Below are 16418 nucleotides of genomic sequence, written 5' to 3' on the forward strand. Positions count from 1 at the left end.
AAAAACATTCAACACAACCAGCAAAGCATGATGCACACACTGATTACATACATTTTAAGGGAATAATTGTGTATTTTTGGGTCCAGAAAACACACTAGTAACACAAATCTTTGCATATTCTGGGTCTTAAGCTTTGCAATAACAGCAAACAGTGCCGATAACGCTTTGAAAATCAGAATAAATGGAGAAAGGTTGTGGAAAAGAATAAATTAATTGATAATTGACATCACATTGCCTGTAACTGGTTAATTCGATATGATGCACGAATGGACATTTATGATTGGCCAAATAATGAGATGCATGCTGTAGACCTACTCTTCAGAAATCATTAAAATGAATTCATATAGCATGTTTTAAAACAACCAAAGTGTGCACTATGCCAAAAGCAAGATGGGTCAATTTGTAAAGCAAAATAAATAATATAAAACAGAACCAATGATATTATCCTCTGTAATTTGCTTCAAATTATCCACCAAGTCTGCATTGTACAAAATGAATAATGTATATAATAACTAGGGATGTCCGATATTGACTTCTTTTGCCAATAACCAAAATGCCGATATTGTCCAACTCTCAATTTCCGATTCCGATATTAGCCAATATATGTGGGTTATTTAACTAATTTTAGGTAACATCACATCTCTCCTTATTGTGATTCCCCATTGGATGCATTCTCAAATGCAACAAGGCTTTCCAAATGTAAACATTGTCTGTGCAAAATAAGAAAACTACTTCAACTTAATTCATGGAAAAAATGCCATAAATATATAATGATTTTAATTGTCTCAAACAACAGTTCACACTTCCCTCCTATGAGTAAATGCTGGCAAAATCCAGGTATTATTTTATCGGTTTTCATGAGAGGCAAAAAAACCCCCAGATAATGATAGTGACCGATTTTAGATTTTTATGCCAATATCGGGCCAATATTATAACCCCAAATTGCCCCGAATCCAAGCAATGCATGTTGCATCAGTAATATGCAGCGCTTTCTAATTAAGCTAGTGGTTTCAAAAATGTATTGAAATATTAATATTTTGCAGTAGTTGTTTAAATAATGCAGAAAATGAAAATATTTTTTCTTAAAACAAAGCAGTTTCCTATCAGTGTCACAGGACTCCATATGGAAGCACCCCATTGGTTGGTTCCACGTATGACGCGTCAACGAGGAAGTAAGCCGCCGCCGCCTCAGCAGAGAAATGGCTGCCCACAGATGCTGCTTCCCGGTTTGGCTGTTTATTCTCTGTAGTTTTTCTCTGTTTATTATCGCAGGCAGTCAAGAAACGACGGTAGCTCCCGAGCAACATGCCAGTGTGCTGGATAATCCGCAAACAGCCGCCGAAACAGCGGAACAAACGGCGGGGGAGAGCGGAGGAGTGGAGGAGCGGCGGTGGGAAGGAACCGAGGTTAGAGATGCTGCAGCCCAGAAACAAGCCGAACCTGCGGTCCTCCAGCCAACACCGCAGCCCAAAGACGACTTTCAGGAGGAGCTGGTGGTCAGACCGCTGCACTCTGGAGATATTTATGCCAGCTTCCAGTTCCGCACCCTGTGGGAGACGGACTTCATGCGAGGAAACAAAGGTGAGCTAGCTGTTAGCAGTGGATAAACAGGTTATCTTAGAAATCTTCCACGTGTTAGTTTATCATATAGTTATGGATTACACATTTATAAGGCAGCAGGTTTGCTGGTCTTCGTAAGTCCTGGAGTCTTCATAATTTCATTTGTGGCAACACTAAAATGCGGTATGTACACTTAAGATTCAAGACCTTTATTTTTCACAAACACAATTATGCATAGTGTAATGTGCAGTGAAACGTATTGTGCACCTGTTCCAGACCGAATCAGTAAGAATAATAAGATATGATAATAAAAAAAATAATAATAATAATAATTATAATAATTATATATATATATATATATATATATATATATATATATATATATATATATATGAATAAATAAGCAAAATGAATATAAATATAAATTGCATACAAATCAGAATTACACAATACAGAAACAATACATACAAAAATACACCTACACAATACAAATGACATGTATGTACACAACTCATATTGAACCAAAAAAAGCATACAACACACAATACTCCCACATTGAACTTTTATATTTATTTTGTTCATTTCTATCTATCTATCTATCCATCTATCTATCTATCTATCTATCTATCTATCTTTCTTGTATATCTTTATTATTATTATTGTTTTGGTCTGGAAAAGGTGCATAATACATTTCACTGCGCATTACACTATGTATAATTGTGTTTGTGATCAATTAAAGTCTTGAGTCAGAAAAGTAGATTTTGTTCTACTACAAAGATCAGAATGAGCTTTATTATTTTATTTCATTTATTTATTTGGACAGGACAGTGCAAATTTTTGAACACACAATCTTATAATAGTTTACACAAGGTTGCAGTAAATACGCCAGATTTAGCACAAGGCTAATTTACATCCGTTCTTCCACACTTAAAAGAAAAACATACAGGGATACAGATGTATAAAAATCAATATAGTAAAACAAAGACAATAGTGACTGTGTTAAACCTACTATTTCAGAAAAGTGCTTTCTAGGCAGAGCCTGTCATAAAGTGCATATAGTTAAAAAGCCTGTTTTTAAAGTGCCTGAATACAGTGTTAAAGCCTCAGGATCACACTGGTCACCTTGGCTCAAGGGAGAGTGAATGAGAGACAAACCTTCACCTGAGAGAGCACACAGTTAATATATGAAATATGCAAAAGAATAACACACCCAATGTCAGCATTTTCCTTTCTTGCTGGCATTTAAAGGTCTTAAAAATCCTGACTTGAAAGCTCCTTCTTCTTTATTATTTCCACAGTTTTTTGTTGATTCTGGAGTGATACGACTGGAATTCTGTTCAGTTATTCAGGCTGCTATTGTAGCTCCACACTAGTCTTGAATTGATAAACTCTAATAATATTCAATGAACTTGACACACATCCCATAAATTCCACAAGTACCCGTTTTTCTATTGCTCGACAACTATTTTTTGATTGTTCTCACCTTAAACTGTGTTGTTACATTTCGCAGTGTCTCACTACCGGCTGTTTCCCAAGTCCCTGGGTCAGGTCATCTCCAAGTTCTCAGTGCGAGAGCTGCACATCTCCTTCACTCAGGGCTACTGGAGGACCATGCAGTGGGGGCAGCCCTATCTACCGTCACCTCCCGGGGCTGAGCTCTGGGTTTGGTTCCAGGACTCAGTGACAGAGTGAGTGCAGCCCTGTGCTGTCTGCAGAGCATAGGAAGTGAAATAAACGTACCAAATTAGTGGATTAGTAAGACAAAGAGTGTCATAAAACAAGCACAGAATAGAATAGAATGTGCTTTATTGTCATCATACGAGACAAGATTGGAGAGCTTCTTCTTTCCAGTGCAAACATAGTGGAAGGTGCAAGATAAAAGTCTTAAAAATCTTAGAGGTAGTGCAAACAGTCTCTATTTACAATATACAGTATAAATGTCACAAATGATAAATATCTTTAAAAATACATGGGAATTGTAAATAATGTATTGCACTGTAAAAAAGTGTGTTGCACACTTTGGTATGATTGTATTGCACGAGGTGTGTGGATATGAGGTAGTATAGAGTGCAGTGCTTTTCATAATCCTTTGAACTACTTGCCAGACATTAATAATAATAATAATAATAATAATAATAATAATAATAATAATAATAATAATAATAATAATAATAATAATAATAATAATAATAGCTGTATTTATATGGCAACCTTAAGATGAGAGCAGTCAATTGAAAATAATAGTAAAAATGACAATAAATTAAATGAATAATTAGCTAGATTAGCACGCAGTTCAAGCAAGGGAACTAGGCAGTTTGAAAATTAAAGAACAAGATTGAGGGTTAAAGTTAAAAGTCAAAAAATAGAGAATAAAAGGGTTAGAGAGATCACACCAAAGAACCAGGCAGCTAAAAGAAATCTCATAACATTATGACTTTATGACATTATTTTTTTCTCAAGTTATGCCAGGGTGATAGCAGAAAAAAAATGTAGCTTTTTAAACTAGTATTGGTCTGGGTTTCATATTGGTCTTACAAAAAGTCAAAGCCTTTTTAGACTTTCTATTTTTCATCATCTTACAAAGACAAAAACATATCATATAACATGAACTAAACTTCTAAACAGGAACTGTTAAACCTCAACCCAAAGTCAAGATGATGATTTATATTAAACTGAACAGAAATAAAGCTAAGGAACAATTACAACTTGAAATTTCATTTAGTGTGTTGAATGTAACAAGTGTGTTATTGAGAGAAAAATAACCTCTCAGTTTTAGTTTCACTGAGATGAAAAAGGTATAAAAGGTTTTTGTGTTTTTTCAATATAATTTAATGACTTGTAAGACACCATATATCTGCAGCCGCACAGAAAAGAAATCTAAAGCAGTACGTTTCTAAGCGATGGGGGAAGAGTATTATATATTACAACCATCCAGTAGCTCACAAAGCATCATAGGAACTACTGTGTACATCATTCATTCAGGGTCACCGCTAATTAATACTTCAGGCAGTAGATGCTCTGCCAATACATAAGTGTAATAAGTCCAGCTGAGATTAAATGAATTCAAGGATGACCTGACTCCAGACCAAGTACCTGTGAGACTTCCACTGAACTCCTGAAGAGTTTTTAAACAGCTTGTTTCATTAATATCAGTTAGATAGAAGTCCAGTGTTTCTCTGAGCCAGTTCTCTAAGTTGAAACTATTTGGTTGCTTTTGCTTCCAGTAGATAAATATTTACTGTGAGACAAGCTGGACTCACTTTGTGTTGCATCTTCTTGGATAATATGTCATTTACCCTTCTGACTAGCAGTAAATGTATCATTGTACCAGGCGCACCACAACTATTACTACTTTTTTTCTTAAATTAACGAGGAGTTGTGCATGTCCTAGATAAAATCTTCAGCTGAATAGATTTATTGCGTAACGCCATGCTGCTCTATATTTTCTCTCCGATCGTAAGAGACCTGATAAGATTTCTTTTCCACAATGTCTTTTGTATTTTGGCAGCACTTAAAAAGTACAAGCAGTAGTTGTGTTGATACTAATAATGAATTTTTTTAGGTGCCTGATATCCAATTTGGGGAGTAAAACATTCCGATATTGATATTTGTAATATTTCTGATCTACTAAGAGCAGTCGGGACACAGGAGCACATTCCACTATGTAGAGCAGACAGGCAGCTGAGAATGAGAGCTTTATTTTTTGTGAGTGGATGTTCCTAAAATTTATTGATGAAGGGAGAGGAGTTCAGTTTGAGTCGAGGCGAGTCGCCCTGAAACAGAACAACTGGCTTAAGCTTTTCGATTGGAATACAAGCCTGAATGTTTCTCTGTGTGTTCACATCTGAAAAGCACTAAAATGTTCAAATCACAGATTTTCTCTCCTTCGCCCTGACTTCATAGCTATTTATTGTTTCTGCAAAAATGTAAACCTTTTAAATAGTTTACAGAAAGATCTCTTTGTCTATCAGCTAATGTAATTACTCAGTATATAGATAAACATATTAAATTTTTCACAGCTTTTTTTCTTCTTGTGAGGTTTATTGAGAGTTTCTTATCTGTAGTTTGTTTGGGCAGTCTATAGAGTATTTAGAACTGTCTCTTTTGCCTCGAGGCTTTTATGTCTGATGAATTCCTCACGGTGCTGCTAGGAAATGAAATAGTTTTTTTTGTGGTTGATTCTAACTTTTCCCTGTTTGCAAAGCCTTCCTACCCTTTGAAATAAAGGAATAACAGGACAAAAAAAAAATCTGAATAACTTGTAAAAATGTTAATTAAAAGTATAAAACTGTTGCTGTTTAGCATGATGCCATTATTAAAGTAATCTCAGCATCACTCAATTCATAGTTCACTGTTAACTTGTGAAATTCAGTGTGATTTCTATCAGTAAGTAGCTGATGCAGTTTAGTAATATTTTTCTGCAGCCACACTAGGGTAGAAATTTGTTCCATCCACTTGTAAATAGTGCCTTCTTCCAGGGTAAACCAGAGATGGAAATGTATAAGGAGTTCGAACAATATCACGTAAATTAAGGTATAGCTATTGCACAAAGAGAAAAGTGAAAATACATCATTTTCAGACATAAACCTGAAACACGAAGAACATGAACACATCTGAAAGAGTAAAAACTCTCCAATTTGAACACAGTTTCTCTCTATTGTCCTGCTGTCTTGCATGTGCTTTGTTTGTCGGTCGTTTAAACATTTTCCATGTCGTTTCTCTGCTGTTTTTAGTGTGGACGCCACGTGGAAGGAGCTGACCAATGTTTTGTCGGGCATCTTCTGCGCTTCGCTGAACTTCATTGACTCCACTAACACCGTTCAGCCCAGTGCCTCCTTCAAACCCCTGGGAATAGGCAACGGTACTCCAGCCTCTCTCTTTTACTATGTGAAGCTCTCTGGTGATGAGCCTGTGTAAAAGCTAATGGTACAATCAGTCACCTGAAGCTTTTATAGTGAGCAGGTGCTACAGACTTGGGATGTGTCACTGTGTTACTGTGTTTAGATGTAACGGCGCTATGATATTCGTTACCATCGGGACACATTAAACTTTTTGCATTAAACTGATAGAGATGCTACTCCGCTGGTCAGTTATGATCCAGGCACCTTGAGTAAACACAAAATACAAATTATAAGTCATAATTGGATTTAAAAAAGCAAAAAGGTTGCTAGTTGTGCCACGTTTAGCAACAACAACTGCAACCAAATCATGATAAGCAGAGATGAGTTTCTGTAGTCGCTGCAACTGTTTCAGCTCACTTTTAGGATAGCAAGCATGAATCTTCGGGCTTTAACTAGACCACTTCTTAGCTTTAATTCTATCCATTTTGAGCAATTCAGAAGTGAAAGTACTTTGCTGCGTGAGATTATTGTTTTGCTGCAAGACTCAGTTGCAACCGAGCTTCAGTTCATAGGCCAGTGACCTCAGATTTTCTGTCATAGATAGATAGATAGATAGATAGATAGATAGATAGATAGATACTTTATTAATCTCAAGGGAAATTCAAGTACAGTAGGCTGCTCTGTCCCTGCAGCAGCAACACACCCCTGCAATATTCCACATAGCTGACAACAGGTGCAGTATAATGTTCCTTTTGTGGTATTTGGGGCTTGGGTTACATCAGGTGTAATGAGACCCCTGTCGTACCAAACAGTTTGACTTTCTATTCAACAATATGTAGAAGATCCTCCCAAAAGATATGAGGTTTGTCAAAAAGTGTTACGGCAAAACCAGATGAGCCTTAGTGCCCTAAGATTCCAATTTTTCCAAATGTCTTTCTATTAGTAGTCATGTACACTGACCTTTATTGGGATTGAGAAGAGTGCAGTTCCTTAAATGTTTTTCGCAGATCTCTTGTGGCTTCCTTGATGAGCCCTCAGTGTGCTCTTGGAGGAGTTTTGGAAGGTCGAGTACTTCTGGGAAGATTCACTATTGTTCCGTTCGTAGATAATGTCTCTCACTTTAGAGTCCCAGAGCTGTAGAAATAGCTTTGTCATCCTTCCCAGACTGATGTATTTCAATCACCTTCTTCCTCATTTCTTCTGAAGTTTCGTTTGAATTTGGCTCAGTGTCCTAGTGGTGAGACCTTTCAGCCTGCTTCCTGCCTCCTAAAATAGTCTCTTTCAGTGGCGATTTGATGGAAGAGAGCCTGTGTGTCAGATAACCTTTTTGCTGTAATTCATAGTTATTTTAAAATGATATTCTGTGATTTATGGTTGATCTGACACAGTTTAGTATGAGACACACTATAGTAAAATGAATCTTTAAAATAGGTGAGCTGTAAATGATCCAGGATTTACTCTATTGCATGTGTGTGCACTGATTTTTGTTTTTCTGTGTTGAACTTGAAGTGACAGACCATCGCTTCCTTCGCTATGCCACCCTCCCACGAGAAATTGTTTGCACTGAGAATTTGACACCCTGGAAAAAACTCCTGCCATGTGGATCCAAGGTGACTGTCTTTGTCTCTTTATTCGTCTCTCAAAAAGACACATTTGGGATCCATTTGTGTGTTAATGCAGCCAGTTTCTCCTTCTGTGTTTTGATGTATTCATGTTGCTCTTTGCAGGCTGGTCTCGCTGTCCTGCTGAAGTCAGAGAAGCTCTTCCACAGCAGTTTTCATTCCCAGGCGGTGCACATCAGACCTGTGTGTCAGGACTGGCAATGCAAAACTACATCCTGGGAGCTGAGACAGACTTTAAATGTAGTGTTTGACCTGCACAACTCTGGACAAGGCAAACGAGGTAAGCGAGAGCGCGTTCTTCCTGCATTCATTCCACGTTTGAGTTGACATGAAAGCCCCCTGGCCTTTGTTTAATCCGAGCTGTTTGTTCCTTCAGAGTGGTCTTTATTCAAGATGTTCTCACGGACCTTGACGGAAGCTTGTCCACTGGCCTCCTCCAGTAAAATATATATCGACATCACAGACAACCCTGAGGTTTGATTTTCTCATAAATGCTCTCAACAACTGTACGACACTAATGCTTTCTCTCGGAGAATACAAAAGATTACTTTTACCAAATGGGTGTTAAATGAGATTATTTTAAACAGATATAACAGAATATAATTTTAAAGTGTCAATATATGAATATAGAGATAATATACACTACTGGTCAAAACTTTTAGAACACCCCGATTTTTCCAGTTTTTTATTGGAAATTATGCATCTTAATGTCTCATTGTACTCTGAAATGAAAGCATAGAACAAAACAAATGAAATTTAAAAAAAAATCAATTTAGAAACCAAAATGTGTTCTAAACTTTTGACTCATCAAAGTAGGATGAACCCCTGACCAACTAGGAGCATGCCAGAGGGTACTGCATGGCGCTGCAGAATGCTGTGGTAGCCATTTTGGTTTAGGGTTCCTCTCACTCTGTACAAATCACTGACCCCAGGCCATCACACTTCCCGTCCATGTTTGATAGCTGATGCCACACTAAAAGATCCAAAAATGTCCCAAAAACATCCAAAAATGACCCTGAAATATCCAAAAATGACACTGAGATGCACAAACAACACAAAAAGGTGCACAAATGACACTGAAAGATCAAAAAATGACCCCAAAAGATCCAAAAATTATACTAAAAGATCCAAAAATTACCCCAAAAGATCCAAAAATTGTACTAAAAGATCGAAAAATTACCCCAAAAGATCCAAAAATTGTACTAAAAGATGCAAAAATTACCCCAAAAGATCAAAAAAATGACACTAGATGATGCAAAATTTACCTCAAAAGATCAAAAAATGACACTAAAAGACGCACAAATAAAAAGTAGTGCTCAGAGCTTCTGGTGCCATGGTGTTTTCCAACACTACTTTTATGCCGACAGAGGGGTTTGTAAGTAGTCAAGAAAAGTTGGGACTCCTGTAGGATTTGGTAGCACTAACTTTCAAGTCTTGATCAACCTCCATTGCTGCAGAACAGCTTTAAGTTGTTCACCCATTTCTGTTCCCTGAAAAAGGCCTTCTTGTATAATTCTGAAATGTACATTATTTTTTCCTTACTTTTTTTTTATATATATATATATATATATACCTCTGGCAGTTCACCACTTACTTTTGTACCATTTCAGGCTGTTCATTGGACTTAAAGTACTAAAAAGTACTAGTAAAAAAAGGAAAAATTGAGGTGTTCTAAAACCTTTGACCAGCAGTGTGCATGTAAGGAGATCTGTTTTGAGTGCAGCAACTCTGATGTGGTTTTGCAGGGGGAGCAGTTTGAGCTCAGTCCAGCCACCTCCCTGCTGAGCCAGGCCATGGTACTGGGGGATAGACGGACATTCTCTGTATACGATCTGACCCAACAAGACACCTTCGGCAGCGTGCGCTCCCTCAACCTGCTGATCCGCTGGAAATCCACTGAAGGTGAGTGAGATTGTACTCCATTCTGCTAATGGAGTATAATCATACACCTTAGCAGTGCTTTATTGTCACTTTATTTTCTGCAGTTTCTCATGTGTTTAACCATTAAAGCCCGTTTCTTTGCTCTCGGTTGCAGGTGACATGCTGCGGCCTTTGCTCCATGCAGAGCGCTACGTGGCTGGATACGGCCTGCAGACAGGAGAGATTCACACGCTCATGTACAACCATCATCCCTACAGGTCTTTCCCCGTGCTGCTGCTGGACTCGGTGCCCTGGTATCTGCGACTCTACATCCACACGCTAACCGTCACCAGCAAGGGAAAAGACAACAAGCCCAGTGAGTGATTCTTAGAAAGCTGACAAGGATCAAGGTGTAAATTTACAGCTACAAATGTGCCAAAACTCACGATTTGTCTGTGACTGATAAATAAATGAACGCTGCTACAAATTCTTAACATTTCTGTGCATTTCTAATGAAAATTAGTGCTGATTATTTTGATTAGCTGCTTTACTTTTACTTTGCTTCCTGCATGTGCACAGCAGAATCATTCAGAACTCAAAATAAAAACGGTCATCTTTAGAAATGTGCAGTTTGCATGGCTGGAACAGAAACGGATGCATGTCTGTTTATTTCCAGGATCATTCCATCTCAAGCCATCTGATTTTTAAGAATAATTTCTGCTCAACCATCTCTGATTAACCTGAAATCTTTACCACATAAAATCGAAATAATTCTAAACATACTTGTGAAATTTTAGATTATTAAATCACATTTTTTCAGGGATAGAAAATTCCCCATTGACTCACTTTCAGCATGTGTCTTGGTACATTTTAGGCTACATTTGAACAGAAATGTCTCAAACTTTTAAAGAGAAAAACCTGAAACTTTCATTATTTCTTATCATGCAAATGATTCAGAATCTGCAAAATTGAACAGAAAGTGAAAAGCATTGAAAGAAAATGAGTTAAAAATGAAAAATAACTGCTTTAATATTCATTGTTTATGACACCAGAGGCAGTAGAAATGTTTTGTAGTTCATCTTTAGACAGGCAACAAAGTTAGTTTACTTCCTTTTTGAGTTTGTTGGACTGTTATCAGTTCAGCAGGAGATACTTTCCCTCCATGCAGGTGCTTCTTTCCACCACAAGGAGGAGCAAACGAGTCATGTTTCGTGTTATGAAGGCTGTAGTGGAAGACGTACTGTTTTGTCTATCTCTGTTGTTTCTTGATTTTTGCTATAACTTCACAATAAGTGCTATTTTTATGCAGTATTGTTCCACTTTATCATATGTACATAAAACAACAGCCTGCATATAAACATTAAAGCGGTTTATTATAGAGGTAACTCCTATTTCTGTTCCTCCACCAGGCTATATCCACTACCAGCCATCTAAAGACCGTGTGAGGCCTCACCTGCTGGAGATGCTCGTCCAGCTTCCTCCCAACTCTGTCACGGAGGTCACAGTGCAGTTTGAGAGGGCTCTGCTCAAATGGACCGAATACACTCCTGATCCCAACCACGGCTTCTATGTCGGGTAGGATTGTTTCAGAAGCTTCTAAGAGAAGATGCACACTATGAAGTTGTAGATTTGTTCTCTTCTGGAGTTTTTGCATTAATTTATTAGGTTTTTAAATTTCTATAATGGTTCTAATCTGTGTCCTTAACATTTAGGTCTTCAGTCATCAGCTCTCTTGTTCCAAGCACTGTCGCCATGGATACAAACAGCACTCGGGAACGACCGCTTTTCAGTAGCTTGTGAGTATAACGTTATCTCTTTTCTCATGAGGAAAATGTCATTTGATGCCTCTTATTCTTGTGCTGTTTGAGTTCACGCAGAGGAACACGTTTGTCTGAAAAGTCAAATGATTAGATTTCACATTTCCTGCCAGTTTTCCCTGTAAAGAAGAGTCCAGCTACTTCGTTCGCGTCTACACCGAACCCCTGCTGGTCAACCTGCCCACTCCAGACTTCAGCATGCCTTACAACGTCATCTGTCTGACCTGCACTGTTGTGGCCGTGGGCTACGGCTCGCTGTATAACCTCCTGACCCGGAGCTTCCAGATAGAGGAGCCGAGTCCAGGACTGGCCAAGAGGATAGCCAACGTCATCCGCAAGATGAGAGGTGTGCCGCCACTCTGAAGCCGGACAAAAATGCCAAGTAGCTGCAAGAAAACATGTAATATTCAGGGAAGAACTCAGTCAAACACTGGTATGAATGTTTTATACACTATCAACTGGAAGGTTTTGTTTTTAAATGGCAGAAGACAAACATTTCTAGAACATGAACTTGTCTGGGATAGTTTCCTGCTGGCTGAGGACAGAAATTTGGTGGATGGGAAGTAAAGAGCTGTATTATTGTTTGACAAACAGAAGGAAACAAAGCTGTGCTGTGTGCTGCCGTGGTAACTTTTGGGTTTATTGTTTTTTTATGCGTTTGAAACCATAACTCTACTGAGGCAGTCTGCTACTATGAAGTGGTAAAATTAGTCAGTTATCCTGAGACTGATTTAAACTGCACTATGAAGCCTCTGAGCTCATCCAGAAAGAGGATTGTTTGTGGTCTCAAGTTGCATTCTGACCTGTTATTTATTGTTATCTCCCTACCAAGAAAAAAATACGATAAAATTACCACAGTCAGAGTGACTTTACAGTTTTCTATTCACACCTCAGCTATTGCAGGATATTAAATAACTCTGAAATACTGAATAACAAATAATCCAAAACTATTTGATCTTTATTTAATCGTGATGGGGTTTTCCTGTCTCACATTTGTTTTATGCTAGTTTTAATATATGAAAAGAGAACAAATACCGACTGATATACTGAAAAGTGACAAAACCGGGCGTGCATTTTAACAGACCATATTATATATTAAGCAAGAACAAAATCCAGTTTGTCAAATGTTTAAAACACCAGGATGTCCTACTACATTCGGTCAGATTTTGAATTATGCAAGTCAGCGTGCTTCTCTGGACATCCTGACCCACAATCCTCTGCAGTTACGTCACATACGTTGCCGCGTCGTGCTCAAGCAGAACCGAGCTTGAGCCGCACAAACAGACGGCAGCTCATTTCACACTACAGACTGCGACGGACAAAGTAGAAGGCGCAATATTATGACAAAGTAATGTGTCCCAGTAGTATATATAGATATATATGCTGCATGAAACAGTGCATACTTTGTGCAGCAGTAGGTTAGACTTCGGGAAGAAAAAAGAAAACGTATGCAGCCCCATTGATTTTTTTTTTTGGACTTACTTCATTGTAGAAAAAGGAACAGTCCTCTTACCAAACATTGAATTTGCACAGATTTTTGGATGCATGCTTGAATGTGCAAATGTCTGAATGTCTCCATAACTAACTGCCTTTGCCTTCATTAACTGATTCATTCATCACTTTATTGAAGTTTTAACTTGTCTTATAGCAAAAATGCTACACCCTACAATGAAACAGAATGACACACGTGTTTTTTAAACTTTATGTCCTCTCATGCTCATCTGCCATTAAGTCAGTTCTGTTTTGCTTTCTCTGACAAAGTGAGCAGACAGAATGTGAATGAATCTGTACTATGTGTGAGACAGAACTTAAATATTATTGCCTTTTCAATAAACTGACAAACATCTTTTACTCGGATTAGCGGCAGTGAGACGAAGTGGACTGTTCTGAATTACGCCGGAGCCGGAGCTTTATTACTTCCCACCGAGTGCCCACATTTTTGTGTAAACAGACTTGGCCCCACTTCTGGCAGACGGAGAGAGAACAAACACAGACGTCTCTGTGTTTGGCCGGTCAGTGAATCTCACCCCTGCACGTTTGCCAACAGCGTGGAACAAAAACAAAAGAAAAAGCAGCATTCCACATAAGTGATTTTCATATCTGATCCGCTGCAAAACTGCATGTTCCCTCCGGGCGAGTAGGTGTTTACAGCCTGAGAACACAACGCTGAGAAACGTTCAGTTACGTAAGCTTCACTTTATTTAGCACATATGTTTATAGTTTGTGCTGTTGGTTCCACTTCATTAGTTACAAAAAACGAATCTGCCTGTTTGAGCTATTAGATGTTGGGTTGCTGAAATGCTGAAACGCCAAAGCACTACACCTTCCTGGTTATCTTTTTAAATAATCGTGTTTAAGCCACTGAGCAATTTCCATTCTTGCTACATGTCATCATTTGTTTTTGCAGCCAAGCTCTCACCTAAAACGCTTATGAAAGAGGCCTGTGAAATTCAAAACCAGCAAGGGGATCAGTTAATAACACATTTCTAGGTACTGGATATAAGATATATTTATTATTTATTTTCCAGAAACCTACACTACTACAACTTATACAGAAATATTGCTACTTGACATGTGTTATTAACATCAAAGTACGTCTGAATTTTTAAAGTAAAGATACATACATAGACATAAACTGCCTTCTCCTGATGAGAAAGGTTTGTCAGATTGGCTTGCATGCAGAAAGTGTTTCAAAGCTAAACACAATATTTGTTAATCATACTAAAGGAAATAACATCCTGCCTCCCCAGAGAATCAAGTTTGTGCAAACCCGTGCTCAAAAGCTGTACTACTATGGAGCTGATCAAGTGGGAAAATGGTTATAAATGAGCAATTTATGCAACATTTATGCCCAAGAATCCAAACAAGTGCACCCGAGGATGTAGCTCGGCTGACGGTCCGATCAGCACGGCTCACTGCAGGCGTGACCACAGGTTGTCCTGCAGCACTTCTGCTCTCCTGGACACTGGCCATCATGATAGCAGTACTCTGCACACATGGGGGTGGCCGGGGGCAGAGGGCAGCGACCTTTCTTCACTGACAGAGCAAAGACAAAAACACAATCAGTTCACTACATGCTTTATTTTACTTAATGATCAAAACGACAAAAAACAAGACAAAAAATTACAAAAATGAGACACAAAACACCAGAACTGAGAAACAAAATGACAAAAAATGAGACAAATGACATGAAACAACACAAAAAAGAGACAAAAAAAATTGATGAAGTTACCAAACAACAAAATAATGGAGAAAAACATGACAAAAAATTACACAAGAAAAAAAATTACAAAAAAACCCACAAAATGACTAGTAAAGCAAAACACAAAATGACAAAAATGAGAAAAAAAACACAAGTGAGACAAAAAAAACGACAAAAACATGAGACAAATGACAAAAGGCAGACAAAAAAAGACAAAATATTACAAAAGTGAGACAATGAAAAAAGAACAATGAACAATCCAGTATTTTACTTTATGATCAAAACAACTTGTGTTGGTCTAGAAATTATTTTAAATTCACAATTTTACAAATTTACAATCTGCAGTTAATGCCTTCTCTGTAATTTCTACACTTTACAAAGTCGTCCCACGGACCGGATTGGACCCTCTGGCGGACCGGTTTTGGCCCGTGTGCCGCATGTTTGACACCCTGCACCATATTAGGCATATGAGAGAGGTTTTTCTCTGTATCTCACCTATGTACGGCGCCATGCAGTCATGCCCACATCCATTGCTGCAGCACTTCTCATCACTGGGGCAGTCGCTGTCATTGGAGCAGAACTCAGCACACACTCCGACGCCCCAGTGCCGGCGAGGACACACTCCTGGCTTTGCTGAAAGAGGGGGGCAAAAAAAATCAATTTACCCAAAGTTTTGAAACAGAGAGTCTCCACAGTGCTGCTTCATGCTGGAAGAAGCCCTTTAATAGAGCGTCCAGGGCTGATTTCCACTTCACTGAGGAGATTTAAGATTTTAACAACAGGCCCACTTGAGAGAAAAGTTAAACTTTGTGGCTCGTACTGAAAGCAGGAGGGACACAGACAGCTCCACAGTCAAAGACACAGCATTTGTGGTCTGCAGGACAGTCTTCATCACACACACACCCCTTATGTGACGGGACAACATTAAGGCGACGTGGGCACTGGCCTGGTTTTGGGAGAATCACTGAGAGAAAGAGGCAGTGAAGCAGAAACAGGGAGACAGATCAGCCGTGGTAACTGGGGTGACATTAATGACAGCGTCTGGTTGCCAGCAAGGTTGTCTAATGAGACATTTGAGAAGAAAACTAGTAGATTATACATGAAATGCATCAAAACAAACTTACCTGTTAAGTTGCCTTTAGCTTCTCCAGCAAAAACAGTGTCAAAGTGCACCAGTGCACCAAACGCAAAAATCAATACACAAACTGTGCACCAGAGTTTCTCCATGATGACCTCCTGCTCAGGAGAATGTGCTCCTGTTTGGACAAATGTAACAGAATATAACCTGTAGGCTGAGCAGCTCAGACACAGGACGCTGGGTCCCTATGCCTGCAGAGTTACAGGAGAGCACACACTTACCCCAAAAGCTGCTCGAATGGAGCTACTTTTGAAATTAAGTGTGAAAGATGTAGTTTTTTTTTAATTACTTGGTGTATTTTTTTTTAAAGTTGTCCAAATTGTGATAAACATTTTGCTTTTAATTATTAGGGTCAATATATAATCGCAGTACTTTTTG

General features: G+C 38.5%; 2 protein-coding genes across 3 annotated transcripts; one reads left to right on the plus strand and one right to left on the minus strand.

The window, feature by feature from the left end:
- The first annotated feature begins 1176 nt into the window (after positions 1-1176).
- On the plus strand, positions 1177-13557 carry pigt (phosphatidylinositol glycan anchor biosynthesis, class T). Its single transcript, XM_023266956.3, has 11 exons — positions 1177-1581; positions 3071-3248; positions 6294-6421; positions 7911-8011; positions 8129-8303; positions 8400-8497; positions 9769-9925; positions 10059-10259; positions 11293-11458; positions 11596-11679; positions 11814-13557. The coding sequence occupies exons 1-11, from the start codon at positions 1200-1202 to the stop codon at positions 12061-12063; spliced, it is 1920 nt and encodes a 639-aa protein (XP_023122724.1). The 5' UTR covers positions 1177-1199; the 3' UTR covers positions 12064-13557.
- A 634-nt stretch (positions 13558-14191) lies between these two features.
- On the minus strand, positions 14192-16185 carry wfdc2 (WAP four-disulfide core domain 2). 2 transcript variants are annotated; one of them, XM_023266958.3, is made up of 4 exons: positions 16027-16185; positions 15723-15866; positions 15398-15535; positions 14192-14736 (listed from the first exon to the last, which is right to left on the minus strand). In XM_023266958.3, exons 1-4 carry the CDS (start codon positions 16127-16129, stop codon positions 14603-14605), a joined length of 519 nt encoding a protein of 172 aa, XP_023122726.1. In that variant the 5' UTR covers positions 16130-16185; the 3' UTR covers positions 14192-14602. The 2 variants fall into 2 exon arrangements, with proteins under 2 accessions (XP_023122726.1, XP_023122727.1); XM_023266959.3 differs by lacking the exon at positions 15723-15866.
- Between the last annotated feature and the right edge of the window lie 233 nt (positions 16186-16418).

Source organism: Amphiprion ocellaris, chromosome 8 (assembly GCF_022539595.1).
Source record: "Amphiprion ocellaris isolate individual 3 ecotype Okinawa chromosome 8, ASM2253959v1, whole genome shotgun sequence".
NCBI classification, from domain to species: Eukaryota; Metazoa; Chordata; class Actinopteri; family Pomacentridae; genus Amphiprion; species Amphiprion ocellaris.

What these genes read in the sequence shown, in the direction of transcription:
- pigt (XM_023266956.3), top strand. Translation starts at nt 1,200, where the DNA reads ATGGCTGCCCACAGATGCTGCTTCCCGGTTTGGCTGTTTATTCTCTGT. An exon ending in TTCCAGGACTCAGTGACAGA is followed by an intron (nt 3,249 to 6,293) that starts GTGAGTGCAGCC and finishes TGCTGTTTTTAG; the next exon opens with TGTGGACGCCACGTGGAAGG. An exon ending in CGACCGCTTTTCAGTAGCTT is followed by an intron (nt 11,680 to 11,813) that starts GTGAGTATAACG and finishes ATTTCCTGCCAG; the next exon opens with TTTTCCCTGTAAAGAAGAGT.
- wfdc2 (XM_023266958.3), bottom strand. Translation starts at nt 16,129, where the DNA reads ATGGAGAAACTCTGGTGCACAGTTTGTGTATTGATTTTTGCGTTTGGT. An exon ending in AGCTAAAGGCAACTTAACAG is followed by an intron (nt 15,867 to 16,026) that starts GTAAGTTTGTTT and finishes TCTTTCTCTCAG; the next exon opens with TGATTCTCCCAAAACCAGGC. An exon ending in CTGCATGGCGCCGTACATAG is followed by an intron (nt 14,737 to 15,397) that starts GTGAGATACAGA and finishes TTGCTCTGTCAG; the next exon opens with TGAAGAAAGGTCGCTGCCCT.